Raw genomic sequence first — 18,195 nt, 5'->3', positions numbered from 1 at the left:
AAGAATTAGATACTAGTATCTACATGAAAGTCCAGAAGGACTTAAGTTGCTTGAAACGGCAAACAGACCACAAGATATGCTCTCAATCAAATTAAGGTGATTATTATATAGGCTAAATATTGGATGAATGTGGTATAATTGTCTCAATTATAGTAGTCGTATATGTCAATGATATGAACTTAGCTGGAACTCCTAAATAGCTCAAGAAAACTGTTGAATATTTGAAAAGTGAATTTGAAATGAAAGACCTTGGGAAAACAAAATATTGTCCTAACCTGCAGATTGAGCATTATGCTAATGGAATTTTGGTCCATCAATCAACTTACATTGAAATGTCCTAAAGCGATTTGGTATGGAAAAAGCTTATCCAATCAGCACGCCAATGGTTCATCGATCTCTTGAGATAAAGAAATTTCCATTTCGCCCAAAAGAACATGATAAAAAGGAATGGTCCAGAAGTACCATAGCTAAGTGCAATAGGTGCTTTATTGTATTTAACATAATGAACAAGACCAGATATAGCCTTATGCAGTCAACTTGTTAGCAACATATATCTCTACTTCGACATTGAAAAGGAGTCGAAGATGTTTTACGATTACTTTGTGGGGAAATAGACATAGGCCTCCTCTATTCCAAGAAACCCACAAATGACCAAAATATTGTTGGATATATAGAGGTTGGTGTTCTCTTTGATTCACAAAGCGCTCTCAAAAACTAGATATGTGTTCACAGATGAAAATACAGCGATCTCATGGCGCTAAACGAAGCAAACATTAGTTGCTACATCTTCCAATACTTGCTCTCCATGAAGCCAATAGTGAACTTTTTTTGTTAAGATCAATGATCCACCACATCCAAAATTCATGTTGTCTATCTTTAAAAACAGACACTCCAACTATCGTTCATGAAGATAATGCTACATGTATTGCTTAAATGAAGGAATGATCCATCAAAGGGATAAAACCAAACACATATCTCCAAAGTTTTTCAGTGCACCTAAGCTTTAGAAAGTTAAGGTTATTGAAGTTAGGCAAATGCGTTCCAGTGACAATCTGGCAGACCTGTTCACTAAATCTACCAAAGTGTACATTTCAGAAGCTCTTGCATGGTGTTGGTTACGCCTACTTATTAATGAGTCAAATTGAAAATGCATAATCAATGGGAAATACACATGAAGGGGAGCATCCAGGACATATGCATGATGTACTTTTTTTCCTTGGACTATGATTTTTCCCCATTAGGTTTTTCCTATCAAGGTTTTAACAAGACAACATCAGCGTACTTAACATTATATCAATAATATAAGCAAAGTTGTACTCTTTTTCCTTTGCTACAATTTTTTCACACTTGGTTTTTCTAGTAAGTTTTTAATGACGCAACCGATATTGATATGGGCATTCAAGGGGGAGTGTTGTAAAAATGTGAATGCCCACATAATTGGACTAAAATTGGAAGAAATTGAAGTCAACTTAGTCAAGTTTGTAGGATAAGATTGTAGACTTAAATGGTATAAGTTTGATTTTCACTATCGTAGTATATAAAATTTTCTTCATGCATGTAAAGTATTGTCGGATCAATACCTCTATATATAAAAGGTATGTTTGTATCTTTAGCTTAACATACAAGATCAAAAGTGAAAGTGATAATATCAATCTGCCTCCTCTCTCTTTACCTGTATTTGTTGCTCCTGTTCCACTTCGATTTCTAACAAATGTTCTCCTTCTCACTTTTGCCTATTTATAACCTCATATTTTATTTCCAACACTTCATTTGTTCTAGTAGTTTCTTCAAGTACAAAAAACAAAAAGAAAAATAATAATTTGTTGTAGGCATAATTTACTAAACAATTATGGAGGCCATAGAGAGAGAGAAAGGTGCGGCAATGGAGAAGAGATGTGTAATTGTGGGTGTGTTCTATTCCACCCATTGTGCCTTTATTTATAGTAGTGGGATAGGTAAAACTTTTCCCTTTAGGATTACAACATTTAATAGGTAATCTACTTCTAATAAGAATATAAGATACATTCTCATATCTACTAGGATTTACACAATCACATTCCTAATCTAATAGGACTGCAACACTCCCCCTTGAGTGTGTAAATACTTAAGTAAATGGCGCATCAGGTCTTCAGTGATGAAGTAAGTACAGTTGATGAAGTCGTCGACACAATAGGCAAATGCGAGTCTCAAATCAATGGAAGAATGCATAAAAAGTAAAACTCACAAAACCTTGCTTTGGTAAAATCCAAGGTGGGGAAAACCTCATAGTTTAAGGAGAAAAGTGAGAAGTTGCATTAAGTCAAAACTATACGTCTTTTGGATGTAAGTAGAAGAGCTTTCAAGGGTATGATCAACCCAAGATGGGTGCCTCATTAAAACCTAGTTAGGTAACAAAAACCTAGTAAGAAAAAAGTACATTAAGATCAAATGAGTATACTTCTGGATACTCCCCCTGAGTTTGAAATAACTTTCAAATGAGAACTACAAGCATTGCATATGAATAAAGGTCAACAAGGTTGTCTGGGATCGGCTTGCATGACTTCAATTTTCTGATGCTTTGCTGATGTAGATTTAGACACGGTATGTCTTGGCGTTGACTTTGTTGATGTATCATGGCTCGGTCGGGTCGATACATGCGGCATAATCTTTATGGATCATCATTAGGACTCAACAATGGATGAAAACACATCAAGTACTTCAAATATGCTCATCAAGAACTCCTAACCATGTCTCACTTGTGGCGTAGTGAAGTAAGGTGAGTCTTCGAACGATTCGAAGATTTCGCAACTAAGGTCATATCGTGGACCTCCAAAATATTGCGATATCCCTAACGGTAAAGACATAACCATTTGAGGATTTTGCCTTATGCGGGTTTGATAAGTAACCAGCGTCAGCATAACAAACAAGACAAGCATCTTTCTGAGGATCAGAGGGGTTGGATCTGCTCAAGATGCATTGGGATTTGCCCTCGTGGTACTTTCAGGGTACGTCTTTAATACCAATTCAGTGGTTGCGTGTAGGCACAATGCTGCATCTTTACTAAGATCAACAACGAAAGAGATGTCCTGTCTAAATACAATGAGCTAAGTACAACGAAGCGCAAAGTTGAACTCAAATATGGAATTTCAAATTCCATAACTTCTTCAAGGGTCTCATTTGCATATAACGTATGGACGATTAAAGGTATACTCAAAGGTAACACATTCGGGGTGTAGTTTGACTGGTAGACCAAAATACCATCAGAACAATGCTTCAACTTCAAGTCAAGGCATAAACAAGTTTCCCAAGATCCTTCATCTCAAATTCCATCTTTAGGTGTGAGTCAGTTTTCTCAAGCTCTTCTGGAGTCTTAGTGAGATTCGTGTCAACAACATAAATTGTAACTTTAGCAATTTGGAATAAAACTTCATAGTTTAACATGCAAGGGCATAATTCATATCCCTGACTGATCAAATAATTGCGTAGACGGGTATACCACATCCGTCGGATTTTTCAATCCATAAGTGAACGCCTCAAAACAAGTTTAAGAGGGTGTTCCATGGTTTTGGAACTAATTGAACCAGTCCATGTAATTTTTCGAGAACTTACATGTAAATCTCCGTATCTATATCCCCATGGAGAAAACACTAACCACATGTCATAATGCTGCTATCAATCATAGGACGTTTTGAGATAAACCTTACGCTATAAGGCGTGCATCATATCGCACTATTTCATTCATCTCATAACGCTTCCTTTCCCACTTGTAACACAACATGGTTACCTTAGGTTGTGTAGAACGACAGGTCCAATACACACTTTGGTAAGGAATTTGACCTGGATTGTAACTTTAGTTGTCCAATCAGTTATATGTTGTCACTTAATCAACAGAACACAGTTCAATATCGTCACTTTTCATTTATGTCGGTAGCTACCATATAAGTGCAAATATCATCGATGATAATCTCATTTCAATTCCATTTAGCTCATCCAAACTAGTATACTGACCAAAAACTTTGAGTCTCGAGAGAAATCCGGATTAATCTCATGAAATGGAAATGATTTGAGACAGCGATCAAGTGTAGATTCATTTTGTATTGTGTCTGCTTCTTCTAGGGAAGTGAATCTACGAATCGAGTGATATGTCAGTGCTCTAGGCCAAGACAAATTGATTGGTTATCCGCTGGTGTACCGGACATTCCAATAGGCGCGGCACACCCTCTAGGGATATTGACTCAATGTCCGTTAAGTACGTTTATCCTTGCAAGCATGTTTGCAGCTAGTATATGATCTCGTCACTTTAGCTAGATCAGAGTAATGCGTTTGGAGCAACATTCTGAAAACTAGAATTCATCGCACTTGCTTATCACACTTGTGTGGTACAGGGATCAAGAGGAGACCTAATAGGCAACATCCATGCAACTTCGCACTGTTCTACAAGAACATTGACGTTCTTATTTCCCCTAACGGAGGGAAGACTGTCTCATTAAAGTGACAACCTGTAAATGAGCGGTAAAGAGATCGCATGCAAGGGCTCGAAAAGAGCTAATGTGAAGGAGAATCATGATTAACAAAAGATACACATCCTTCTTTGATGACCCATGGTGGTACGTTGCGGCGGCTCAACTTGGCACATGGAATGCACACCTAAATGCATAAATATGAAAATCGTCAGGTTCTTACCCAGTAACCAACTGTAACGTCATATAGGTTGGTTGGCAATGGGCCTCAAGGCGGACCAACATAACTGCGTACAAGATTGCATAGCCCTAGGCAAAGACCGAAAACTTGATACTTTTACCAAAATTTGGGCAATCATTTAAATTGCGCTGTATGATCACTAGCGAGACTATTTGGGGTGAACATGGGAATTCGATGTTCAATTAGAAACCCAAAACGACATGCAATACTTTATCGAAAACTGTCGATATAAACTTTCTAGCATTATCCAGTCTTCCGAACTTTAAGGGATAAGTAGGGTGGTGAACCCATAATCGGCTAAGAGGTTTAGCAGTAATGTGTGTGGACAAACATGTAACCAGTTTGTCAATTCATAAACCAAAACCATAAGTATTTATATAGTCTGCATTTTGGTTGGATTAGTTCACATATATTCCCTTAAATCCACTGTGAAAATAGAGTCGTGTCGTATCTTTGCGATGAATGATATAGAAAATCAATTTCCTTAATGAGCATGCTTGGCAAAGTGTGCTTGTAGGCATAATATCCTTACTTCAAATAAGGAGATACGTTGTAGCATCATTGTTCGACCTAAGTGTCCTAAAAGGTCATGCCAAAGCAAGTAAACTAGTCAATCACCAGGCTTCAGGCCGGCCACATGTGGTGTATTCCCAGTTAGAAGACAACCCATTCGCCCCAAATAAAAGCTTCATGCTCATTTTTGGAGGTGGTGCAAAGATATTTCACTCTATTTTCTTTAATGGTTTCATTATGATCATTGTCATCTCGAATATCCTTAAAAACTCAACGTCAGGGTGAATTTAAGGTCCCTTAAATGGTAATTCAGTACCATACAATGAAGAGCGTGCCAAATGCTCTTAATCAGGTTGGATAGACCTGAAGTCGTTATTTGAGATGTGATTTATGTGTAAAGTTAGTGTGCATAATACGCATTCATCCAGATAACTAACTTTCCCACATTCCAACCTAATCACATGTTTAATTGAATCGGTTACATGTATTAAGAAACATGATTCAATTAACTCATATTCGAGGACAACATCAATAAGATTATCCATAAGTAAAACATACACCAAGCTTGAATCCAAGAACATGGAAAAATGTTCACAAAGTAAATGGTTTACTAAGAGGATTCAGCCAACAAGGTCATCCATGTCAAAATTCTGTTCTTCCAACGATGTTTGGTGGAGCAAAATTAGTCTCACATAATGACTACTAGAATGGTACTCCTCAACAACATTGGTAGGGGCATGAACATGTGCATAACCAATGATCTATTCCATCAATACGGAAGTAGATTTTGCAGGGTTGAGATTCGGGAATATTATCCTTTATTCTTGAAGTTTTAGGTCTTAGGTACCAAGGATCACACTTCGAGCATGATGCCACACCTCGGCAGGCCCTGATTCTACCCTATGTTTGTGGTAATTATCAGATCCAATAATTTGGTATACTTTTGCTTTCTACACTACTGCTTCAGGGGTGAGTTAGAAACATGGAAGGACGATAAAAGTATTCTCCAGTCAAAATTCAATTGGATTTATAAACTTCAGAATTGTACTCATTGATAGACGTAATCATGGTGTGCTTCAGGCAATGTCTTTCATGATTAAACAGTCTGTAAGAGCGAACCAAAGAGACACGGAATCGTTATTCATGAGGTATTTTTCGTTGGTAATGCTTCGGGCATAAATCTTCGAAGGAAGATCATGGCAGAGGCTTATTCAACTCTTCCATGCCATTGTTGGCTTCAATGGTTTCTCAGCTTCTTAATAGTCAAGTGGAGATTCACGTCTTGTACCCCACATGAAGTGGTTTCTATTAGAAACGTCCAAATTAGGAAAATCGAACTTGTTATGATACGACAATCCATTGAATGGAGGGAACAAGATTGTGATTGGTGCTATGGGAATGAATCATCCATAAGCATCAAAGTTAGAACATTCGAGTCCTAAGACATGGTTTTCATGAAAAAACATCGAGTTTTCATGGGTGTATTGTTTTATGAAAACTTCGGGTTTCAAAAGCACTAAATTTGAAACTACATGTTCAATTTACTTTATGAACGTTTAGTTCATAAAAAGAGTGGTTCCTGCAAGAACACAGAATGCAATATACAACTAAGTGTAGTGGATTTGGGTTGCTTCAAGAACTCAAGTGTGAGTGTTTCGGGACTACGAAAGTAAGTCAACAGTTCAAAGAATAGAAATAAATTATTGAATCGTTAATGTCCAAAAGTGATCTTCATGTCAATAATTTTGGATTCATTATCAAATTAATGGACTGCAGGTCACTTTTAATTAATTCAATAGATCAGGACCATTCGGAATCGATCGTAGAAGTAAAATAATGACTTCGGATCATATTCACTTTAGATGGCATGAGGTCCAATAATTAAGGAAATATAGCCTAGTGAGGCTTTAACCAAAAATGTCCAAAAAATATTTGGGTATGGTTAAGAAGCGGCGGATGCCAAAATATGGCATCGGGGCGAAAAAGGTATACAGCCCAACATGTAATTGCTTGCTGCAATGGGTCACAGTCTTGCAACAATCTGCAGGCCTTTGGGCTCCCTTGTACGGCTGCACAGTAGCCTAACTGGACTGCAAGTCAGCGGGCTAGGGCAATGCCTAGCAGAGGTGGGCTTGGGAAAAACGCCGAGCTGGGGCGAGCTGAAGCCGAAGCTGGAGTCGGACAAAGTCCAATAACAGCTGAAAGCGAGCCGAAACATAGATGCCCAGAGCTTCTAAAAGGCAGGCCGAGTGGCGAAAAAGCCCAGCACGTTAGCTGGCTTCTTGAACGGTCTGAGGGCTGAAGCCCATGCACCAAGGACCCAAGCAGCAGGCTTGATCCAATTCGAGCAGTAAGCCTAAAAAGGTTGTCCAGTTGCTTACCCAAGCTTCAGGCTTGGTGCGTTTCAGCCACAAAATTTTCCCAAAAAAATGTAATTGTTTTTTTTTTTTCTCGACAATCTTAGGGTTTGAAAAACCCTAATTGCTTCTAATTTCTTTCGATTCTTTGACTCACAAATTTCACATAGCAAAAATTGCGTAATGCATGAAACAAATATATATATATATATTGACAAATATATGAACATATATAATATATATATGGGAAGGAAAATATAAACATAGGGGGTTCATGCATTATGAGTAATGTTTTCATGATTCATGGTCGTTTCAAATATCTTACTTTATTTTTAGCGTACCTGATTGGCAGAAAACAACAAAAACCTTTGAATTTGTAGAAGACCCTTCTCATAAAGTCGGAATTGTATCTCCAATACATTGTATCACGTTCAACAAAGAAAATTAAAGTGAATCAATAGCATGTAGATCAATTCAAAATAATAAATTAATCATAAAAAGAATAATTAAAACGTAATACTCCCTTAATTGAAGATCAAACTCTCTTTAGTGCAGGGTCAAGAGCGTGCTGATAACGTGTTGTAGGCATAATTTACTAAATAATTATGGAGGCCATAGAGAGAGAAAGGTGCGGCAATAGCGAAGAAGAATAGAGAGATGTGTAATTGTGGGTGTGTTCTATTTCACCCCATCATACCTTTATTTATAGTAGTAGAAAAGGTTAATTCCTTACCCTTAGGATTACAACATTTAATAGGTAATCTACTTCTAATAAAAATATAAGATATATTTTTATATCTACTAGAATTTACACAATCACATTCCTACCACAACATAATTCTCTTTAAAAGAAAGGAATATTATTTGAGCTTCCAAAAGTGAGTCATAAGACCACCGCAACCGAAGGTTCCAGAACCCCAAACAAACCCCACATTCACTAGAAGCCTCTGGCGACAGGTCCCTTAACACACCAGCTTTCTATCTTATAAAGCTCGCCTCCCCATCTCCTCCTCAATCCCCTACGCCCGCAATCCCTCAACTTTCTCTCCGATCGATTTATCCGATCCCAAGCAGCCATGGCCGACGAATCCAAAGCCAAAGGCAACGCCGCTTTCTCCTCCGGCGACTTTAACGCCGCTGTCACCCACTTCACGGAAGCCATCGACCTCGCTCCCTCCAACCACGTCCTCTACTCCAACCGATCCGCCGCCTATGCCTCTCTCAACAAATACTCTGAAGCCCTAGCCGACGCCAAGAAGACCGTCGAGATTAAGCCTGATTGGTCCAAAGGTTACAGCCGGCTCGGCGCCGCTCACTGCGGATTGGGCCAGTACGGCGACGCCGTTTCGGCTTACAAGAAGGGTCTCGATATCGACCCCAATAACGAGGCTCTGAAGTCTGGTTTAGCCGATGCTCAAGCTGCTGCGGCCCGGTCACGGGCTGGACCCCCGCCTATGAACCCGTTTGGGGATGCGTTCTCGGGTCCCGAGATGTGGGCCAAGCTCACTGCCGACCCGTCGACCCGTGCCTTCTTGCAGCAACCCGATTTTGTGAAGATGATGCAGGAGATTCAGAAAAACCCTAGCAATCTCAATTTGTATTTGAAGGACCAGAGGGTTATGCAAGCCCTGGGGGTTTTGCTCAACGTGAAGTTGCGCGGTGGGACGGGGGCGGAGGATGAGGAGATGCCGGAGTCTCCGCCGGAGCGGAAGCAGCCTGAGCCCAGGAAGGAGGAGAAGAAGCCGGAGGCTCAGCCGGAGCCAGAGCCAGAGCCGATGGAGGTGAGTGAGGAGGAGAGTGAGGCGAAGAAGAGGAAGGCCGAGGCAATAAAGGAGAAGGAGGCTGGCAATGCGGCTTATAAGAAGAAGGACTTCGACACAGCGATTCAGCACTACACCAAGGCCATTGAGTTGAATGATGAGGACATTTCATTTATCTTGAATCGCGCTGCGACGTATTTGGAAATGGGTCAGGTATGGATTGCATATCTAGTGTTTGCCATTTATTTTTAATCTGCATGATAATGTTTATACACTGATTGATTTTGGTTAGTGCTTAACTGATAGTATATTTGACTATAAGCTTGTACTGTTAGTATGATTTAGTGTTCTTTGTGGATACTTGGTGATGTTTATCGATTTCGATGCAGTTGCTCACTGCTGTAACTTCAATGATGATGATGTTACACAGAACGAGCTTTGCTCAATTCAGAACCCAATTGAAAGTGGGGGATTGAGATTGGTGTGATGTAGCCTCATATGTTAGTTTAGGAAATCTAATAATAATTTGCGGTTTACAATTTTCCCAAGGACTTATGAAATAGCGATGGGTCTTCGCAGATTTTATTCAATTACACCGACCTGACCTCTTGTTTGTGTCCTTTGTTAATTATGCTGTTGTTTGTCCTTATGGACTAACAAATTTGGACTTGGGGATGTCCTCTTTCACAATGCTTGCTTACTCGTGGTTGAGCTCGATAGGCCTATACTTCAGTAATTCTCTTTTTTGGTATCATTTGTAGAAGTTCATATTACAATTTGGATGTGGTAGAATATCCACACGGAAAAAGTGAAACTTCTATCGGCTTCATGCTTGCGTATTCGGTGTTCAATTTTATATGTCCTCTTATTGTTTGCTTTCACTCCTTGCTTGGTCATACCATCCTGTTATAGCCTTTGGTTTTCCTAGTGTCAAAGATGAAAATAGTCTTGTCGACAACTTTATGCTTCGCTCTAAACTTGGTATTGTTGGCTTGTTATGGATTATTGATCCCAGTTCGTTGTTAATTCTATCAGTATGAGGAGTGTATTAAAGACTGTGAGAAGGCTGTGGAAAGGGGAAGAGAGCTAAGGTCAGACTTTAAGATGGTGGCAAAAGCTTTGACTAGGAAGGGAACCGCCTTGGTGAAGATGGCAAAATGCTCAAAGGACTTTGAACCTGCCATTGAGTCGTTCCAGAAAGCTCTCACAGAGCATCGCAACCCAGATACCTTAAAGAAATTGAACGATGCTGAGAAAGCAAAGAAGGATCTAGAGCAACAAGAGTATTATGATCCAAAGTTGGCAGATGAAGAGCGTGAGAAAGGTTTGTTCTTCAGTTTCATGTGCTTGTAACTATCACTGCATTGAAACTTAACTAATGTTTGCATTGATCTGAATGAAATACATTGTTTCCGTGCCATGTATTTTAGTTATGCCATCCATGTTTCTCTAGCTTGACTGCTTGTCGATGATGTGTAGGTAATGAATATTTCAAGCAACAAAAGTACCCAGAGGCTATTAAGCAGTACACTGAAGCTCTCAGAAGGAACCCCAAGGATCCAAAGGTGGGAGAACCTACAGTATCCTTATATAGTTGATCGTCCAAAAGCTTTTTAATATTGTCTGACATTCATAGTTTGATTCAGGCATATAGCAACAGAGCTGCATGCTATACGAAACTCGGGGCAATGCCCGAGGGATTGAAAGATGCAGAGAAGTGCATTGAGCTTGATCCAACCTTTACAAAGGGTTATACCAGAAAAGGTGCCGTCCAGTTTTTCATGAAAGAATATGAGAAAGCTTTGGAAACATACCAGGAGGGTTTGAAACACGATCCTAGCAACCAGGAATTGCTTGATGGTGTGCGAAGGTATGTTTACATGAATTGTGTTTATTGCGTGGTGCTTAGTTTTACTGTATGTTAACTGGATGTGCGCCTGTTACACAAGATGCATAATGCTTGAGAGTTGACACCACTTGAAATTGATTGCAGATGTGTAGAGCAAATTAACAAAGCTAGCCGTGGGGATTTGAGTCCCGAGGAATTGAAGGAGAGACAGGTGTGTGATTTGTCAAACATTCTTCAACGCGGAAATAGTTTCTCGAGATTGTCATATGTTAATGAGTTTGTTGTTTCTTGCAGGCTAAGGGAATGCAGGACCCAGAAATACAAAATATTCTCCAAGATCCTGTTATGAGACAGGTCAGTATAATTTAGTGTTTCGCTGTTGTGTTGCACCATTCCCTCGTTAATTGAGTTTACTCGGTGTATGAATGTCTAAAGTTGTGTTGTTTGCGATGTGTTCAGGTGTTAACAGATTTCCAGGAGAATCCCAAGGCTGCTCAGGAACACACGAAGAACCCAATGGTGATGGCCAAGATCCAGAAGCTCGTCAGTGCGGGAATTGTCCAGCTTCGGTAAACAACGGGAAAGATTTGATCATGTAATCAGAAAGAATCGTCTGCCCTTCAAATTGTACTTTCCAATCAAAATGTCCAGTCCAGTACTTTTCTTTTGGTTTTTTTTTTTTTTTTTTTTTTTTTTTGGTCCATTCCAGTAATTAGATTAGAACCCCCTCGCTTTGGAAAAAACTTTGAGATTATTGTTTTTAAGATATTTATGTAGATGTTTTTCATATGCCAACCTCTCTCTCTCTCTCTCTCTCTCTCTCTCTAAATTGGCATGTCCCTTTGGTGTACCCGAAAGATGCCCCCGTTAAGTTTACTATTCCACTCAAATTACAAGATTTGGATTTGATTTACATAAATCTGTAGAAAATCTTTTGCTTTTAGTTTCTGTTGGTTCGTTTATTAATCCGTCGTCGAAGAATGAAATTGATAAAAGTTGGAATGGATATGAGTGAGTCAGAATTGAATTCTTGTTAAGGGTGTTTATTAAAACATTCTGAAAACTAAATAGATTTTAGGATTGAGTACTTAATACTTTGTAATCTTTTAGTGTTATTTTAAATTGATTTCTTTCTTTTAAGCATTTCAAATAAGTATTTAACATATTGAAAATGTCAAATTTGTTAAGCCTAAGTTAATTTTTTCATTAATGTACAGGTGACAACAATGGGTTTCACTTAATTACTTACTTGGATACTAAAATAATAATTAAAATAACTTCAAAAATGAAATGATGATGAAAAAATAAAAATAAATAAATATATTCACAAAAAAAAATAAAAATAAGAAACAAAATGGGGATTGGAAAATCTCCTAAGGCCAACTCTGATGGTGGGCTAAAAGTCAAATTACCCCCCAAAATTTCCTCCCAAACCCAATCCACGGGGAAAATTTGGGGTAAATGCTAAATGCTAAACCAATGCCAAATTCCCCCTAAAATTTAGCCCAGAAATCGGAGTGAACTCCATCTAATATTTTTCGAAATTTAAATTTTTTTAGATTAAAATGTTCATAAAATTAATTTACGATAGTCTACATATTTATTTATTTTAAAAAAAAATTAATTTAACAAAAAAAAATAGCTTAAGTTCATTCTTTAATAATCCCGGGCTAAAATTTTAGGCTACAACGGTTGGAGCAGAAAAGCTGTTTCTAAGCTAAAAGCTAAATTTTCCGAGCTAAAATATTTGGCTTTTAGCCCAACCATTGGAAATTGTCTAACAAAAAAGTGAGTTAATAATTCATATAGAGTTTTAAAGAACTTGTTTATGCTCATGTGGTTTCCTCATTCGCTGATTCTCGGCTAGTAAAGCTTTTAGTTCTTTGTGAGCTATGGAAATGGTAGTGGCTGCATCATGGTAGTCCCTATCATTTCAGTAACCTCCATGACCATCTCGATGTTTGCAACTTGAGTTATAGGGTGGAGTTTGTGATTATGCGTTGACTTTGGAAATGATGGCTTGAAGGGGATGATGGTGACTGTTACTTGGTGAAAGTCATGCTTGTATGACTTTCTATTGGTGTTGGAGACAAAGTAAACCCTAATTAATTTAACATAAATTTAATTGAGGCTTAAGAGATGCAACATTTTCAATAGATTTGGTACTTGTTTGAAATGTTTAAAAAGTTAAGACCAATTTGAAATGACACTAAAAGATTCGAGAGTTTTAGGTACTTAATCTTAGATTTTATATAAATTATTACTAATTCATCTGAATCAAAATGGAAATCAACATAATTACTAAAATGCTCTTAGTTGAAATAAATTATTTATATACTAATGCTTTGGTTAAATTTTATATACTAATTAATAAAAGAAATGTTAAATTCCGCCATTCAACAAGTATTAACTGAAATTTAATTATTTAGTTTTATTTAATTATTATTGTTGACCTTCACATTAAACTTGGCAGCAGTTGATGGTATCCGGTAAATGTGAAGGGCAATTTTAAAATTTTAAAAATAAGTGAAAATATATTGACAAAGAATAATTCATTCGGAATTCAATTATGTGTTTTGATTCTGATTACAAAGAAAAATTCATTCGGAATTCAATTATGCGTTTTGATTCTGATTACCTTCACGTAAACGTGCAATAAAAGTGGTAGTAATACAAGGGCAAGACAGGACTTGTGGTTTTGTTGAGCTTACGGGCGGTGTCCCCTTTTTTTTTGTTTTTTTTTTTCAAGGAAATATAAATACTTACTTCAATATTTTTTTGATGCAGAGTAAAAAAAAAAAAAGGAAAAAAAAAGGTTTTTCTCAAACAATGAGTTGGGACCTAAATTATAAGGTCCCTCTGATCTGACCATACATGGAAACAAAATCAAGCAGCAACTTCTTCCTCCTTGGCAGCAAGCTGGTTCTGAATGTGCTGAGGAACAACGTCAAACTTAGCTAACTGCATTGTATACGATGCACGACCTTTCGTCATGCCCCTCAGCGTACTCACGTACTGAAACATCTCCGCAAGAGGAACCAGTGAATCCACCACCTGGATTAATACCGAAATGCTCTATTAGTAACCGAAACATGATTACCACTGTATAATACTTTGTACAAGATTCGAATGTAATTAGCAACACACGCTTGCTAGCTGCAATCATAAGCATCGATTGCGTTATAAATCCTTAGACGTACCTTGAGACCACCAGGTTTGTCATTGAAGCTGTTGATCTGTCCTCTCCTCGAGTTAAGATCACCAATCACATCTCCAAGATGTTCTTCTGGTGTAACAACTTCAACTTTCATTATTGGTTCAAGCATTTTCGGGGCAGCTTTCTTTATCCCCTCCCGAAAAGCTCCTCTTGCTGCCAATTGAAATGCTAACACACTTGAGTCAACATCATGGTAAGAACCATCAACTAGTACAGCGCGTACGTCAACAACAGGAAAGCCTGCAAGCACACCGTTGCTCATACACTCCTCTAATCCTTTCATCACCCCAGGAATGTATTCTCTTGGCACTGCACCTCCCTTGATTTCACTCTTAAACTCATATCCTCCGCCAGCCTCCATTGGTTCAAACCGTACGGTGACATCTGCAAATTGACCTTGTCCACCTGATTGTTTCTTGTGCACATACCTCACTTCAGAGGTTCTCGAAATGCTTTCCCGGTAGTTTACCTGGGGTGCACCAACATTTGCTTCAACCTGCACAGATCAAGCAATCCCAGCTATGAAATCCAAATCAACTACATATCCGGAGCATTCAATTCTTTGAAAATTCTCAAAGGAATAACAATGAACAAATTTCAAATGGTTAAGTTCATAGGTACGTGCACAGTCCTTTTATATGCATATACGTGTATATTTATACATAAGATACAAGCACAAACATGGGTGAGATTAATAATCCAGAAGACTGACACCATGGCAATACAAGAAAACGCACAAACAAATAAAAAAACTCCGAATCTTTTATGGTGAAGGTAAGGATCATAAGTAATATGGACAATGAGAAACATGGAGTAGCAGACACAGACCTTGAATTCTCTCTTGAGCCGATCAACAATAATCTCTAGATGCAATTCTCCCATTCCTTCAATCACTGTCTGGTTGATCTCTTCATCCCGAGAGAAGTGGAAAGAAGGGTCTTCTTGAGCAAGCTTAACCAAACCAGCTCCCATCTTATCAACATCAGCTTTAGTTTTGGGTTCAATGGCAACCTTAATTACAGGATCAGGGAAGTCCATTCGTTCAAGCACAATAGGATGATCGGGGTCACTCAATGTTTCACCGGTAATGGTATCCTTCAGGCCTGCAAGTGCAACGATATCACCAGCTAAAGCTACCTTTACATCCTCCCTACTGTTTGCATGCATTTCTAGAAGTCTACCAATCCTCTCCTTCTTTCCCTTGTTTGCATTTAACACATAGGATCCAGCGGTTAGCTTTCCTGCATATATTCTCACAAATGTAAGGGATCCCACAAATGGATCACTCATGATCTTGAATGCTAGCCCAGCAAATGGTTCCTCATCACTTGCAGCCCTTTCAATCGTGATTTCAGGGTTGTCTGCATCAGTCCCCTTCATTGGTGGCACATCAAGTGGTGAAGGCAAATAATCCACAACTGCATCAAGCAATGGTTGAACCCCCTTATTTTTAAAAGCTGAACCACATAATACTGGCACAAAATTAATTGCGATGGTTCCCTTCCTAATTAATTTCTTAATGGTTTCCTCATCGGGTTCAACTCCTTCTAGATAGCCCTCCATTGCTTGATCATCCAACTCAACTATGGTTTCTATCATCTCTGCCCGGTATTCTTGAGCCAGCTCCAGAAGATCAGATGGAATCTCCTCGTAAACAAATTTAGCACCCAACTCTTCGCCAGACCAAAGTATAGCTCTCATCTTCACAAGATCAATAACTCCTTTAAAATTATCTTCTGCACCAACTGGAATTTGAAGTACAAGTGGTTTGGCACCCAAATTTGTCACTATCATGTCTCTTGTTCGGAAAAAGTTTGCTCCAAGACGATCCATTTTATTGACAAAGCAAATCCTGGGCACTCCATATCTATCAGCTTGCCTCCACACATGTTTCAGATTGAGGTTCCACACCAGCAACACTGTCAAACAAGCAAATAGCACCATCCAGCACCCTTAGAGCCCGCTCCACTTCAAGGGTGAAGTCAACGTGGCCAGGAGTGTCGATGATGTTAATCCTGTGATTGTCCCAAAATGTTGTAGTTGCAGCAGAAGTTATGGTAATGCCTCTTTCTTGTTCCTGCTCCATCCAGTCCATAGTTGCTGTTCCTTCATGTACCTCCCCTATTTTATAGTTTCTTCCAGTATAAAACAAGATTCTTTCAGTTGTAGTCGTCTTCCCTGCATCTATGTGAGCCATAATTCCTATGTTGCGATAATCTTCTAAAGCTACAGCACGCTTTCCATCTGGCACAATGAACAAACAAATAGAATAAATACATATCTGCTATATCAGCTGATAAAGAAACACTACTACAAGTATTATTAGTAAACTGAAACAAGTATAAAGAGTTTCTAGGTTTAATTACTAATCCAGTTAAAGAAATCCCGAAGAAATACATTAAAATGGAGCACCATTCAGTTATATATGATTTAGAAGCATTGTGTTTTCATCTGGCAACGAAGTAGCTACATGGCCATGGAAAGGCTATCTCCTTGAACTGTCGAGAACAACATCACTTATCAACATGCCAAAAGGTAGAATTCGTATCAATACAAGTGTTCTAGACAACGACATCGATACCACAAAACATTCGATTACCTTATTCCGATAAACCAGAATTAAATTAGAGTATATTAAGAACACAGAAAGCTAAGCTACTTCTGCTGTGGTTGCAAATTCACAGTGAATGTTTAGTGAAGTTTATATGCTCTACTCGATCCCAAGTACCCGTATACGATAACTATTGACTGCAAAAATCGATTTCTTATCCAGAATAATTTTGAACATCAAAGTTCTAAATAAAAAAAGAGGCACAATCATCCCAATTAGAAAAATCAACTATTTTTGGTTATAAATATTAAAATCGATTCATTTCAAATAAGGGCTGAACCAAAATGCACATAGATCTCACTAAATAACCAAAAATTGAACAATTTGGGAATCCACAAAACAATTCAGAGAGCAATAATTCAGCAAGGAAGCGGCAGATAAACAATAGGAACACAAAGAACAGGAGGAGAAAACTACCCTCTGAGGCCATGGCAAAAACAGAGAGGTTTCTTCGGCTCTGCTGGCGCAAATTCGAGAGCTTTGAGGAGTGGGAGCTGATACGAACATTCCCAAAGAAGTGGGAAAGCGAAGACGAAGTGAGGGAAGAAGAGGGTCGATGGCGAAGACCGAGAAAGCGGGCTGGGGAGGGAGAAATGGCCGGCCGAGTCTGAGAACCTCCATTGAAGCTAAAACTGTACACTCTCACTGACTCTGTAGCCATTGTTTCTTCTTATCCCAGGAAAAGAGAGAGAGAGAGTAGCGGGAGGGGTATTGGCGCCCTATCCGATTGTGATATGACCCGTATGGTATTGTATGGTATTGTATGGATGGGATTTGGATCTCCTCCGATACCTCCTCATTGTGGGATCCAATTATCAAGTCATCATAGCCGCTCACCACATATTATACAGCCATAAATCATAATGTCAGGTAGATAAAATTTAAAAATTTTGATTTGTGGCCGTAGAATGGGTGGTGGACGGCTATGGTGACTTGATCCCTTGAATCCTCACAATTAGAATCGGAAGGGAATCCAAATCCGTATGCATGGGGTAAGGGTTGTGGAAGCGTGGAGTGTTGGGGATAATGAAAAATCAAGAGGCTATTTTTCCATGCATCAATCTGGACCTTGAGAAATGTTTGTACTATTTACCTAAATTCCACATTTGAATTCTGAAATTTCGATTAAATTAGGATTATAACATGTGGTAGCTGGTATGTGAGCATTATGTTTTGGGACAAGTTATTAGGTGCATATAACATACAAC

The 18,195-nt window shown here is 38.6% G+C and overlaps 2 protein-coding genes across 2 annotated transcripts; one reads left to right on the top strand and one right to left on the bottom strand.

Moving 5' to 3' along the window:
• The first annotated feature begins 8,588 nt into the window (after nt 1-8,588).
• Nucleotides 8,589-11,954, top strand: LOC103952268 (hsp70-Hsp90 organizing protein 3). Its single transcript, XM_009363834.3, has 7 exons — nt 8,589-9,523; nt 10,346-10,634; nt 10,790-10,875; nt 10,957-11,180; nt 11,304-11,370; nt 11,454-11,513; nt 11,619-11,954. The coding sequence occupies exons 1-7, from the start codon at nt 8,627-8,629 to the stop codon at nt 11,730-11,732; spliced, it is 1,737 nt and encodes a 578-aa protein (XP_009362109.2). The 5' UTR covers nt 8,589-8,626; the 3' UTR covers nt 11,733-11,954.
• Nucleotides 11,955-13,758: 1,804 nt separating this feature from the next.
• Nucleotides 13,759-17,784, bottom strand: LOC103952269 (elongation factor G-2, chloroplastic). Its single transcript, XM_009363835.3, is given in 5 exon segments — nt 13,759-14,213; nt 14,360-14,872; nt 15,205-16,263; nt 16,265-16,620; nt 17,405-17,784. Coding segments are annotated over 5 exon segments (2,340 nt in total). The 5' UTR covers nt 17,649-17,784; the 3' UTR covers nt 13,759-14,045.
• Nucleotides 17,785-18,195: the final 411 nt, after the last annotated feature.

The sequence above is a fragment of a genome, unplaced genomic scaffold (assembly GCF_019419815.1).
Source record: "Pyrus x bretschneideri cultivar Hongxiangsu unplaced genomic scaffold, Pyrus_bretschneideri_v1 Contig14, whole genome shotgun sequence".
Classification (NCBI taxonomy): Eukaryota; Viridiplantae; Streptophyta; class Magnoliopsida; order Rosales; family Rosaceae; genus Pyrus; species Pyrus x bretschneideri.
Note: the sequence above shows the minus strand (reverse complement) of the source record. Positions and strands in the feature narration are given on the sequence as shown.

Bases quoted from the DNA above. Each gene is read 5' to 3' on its own strand.
- LOC103952268 (XM_009363834.3), top strand. From the start codon at position 8,627: ATGGCCGACGAATCCAAAGCCAAAGGCAACGCCGCTTTCTCCTCCGGC. The intron at 9,524-10,345 runs GTATGGATTGCA...TAATTCTATCAG, and splicing joins CGTATTTGGAAATGGGTCAG to TATGAGGAGTGTATTAAAGA. The intron at 10,635-10,789 runs GTTTGTTCTTCA...GATGATGTGTAG, and splicing joins AGATGAAGAGCGTGAGAAAG to GTAATGAATATTTCAAGCAA.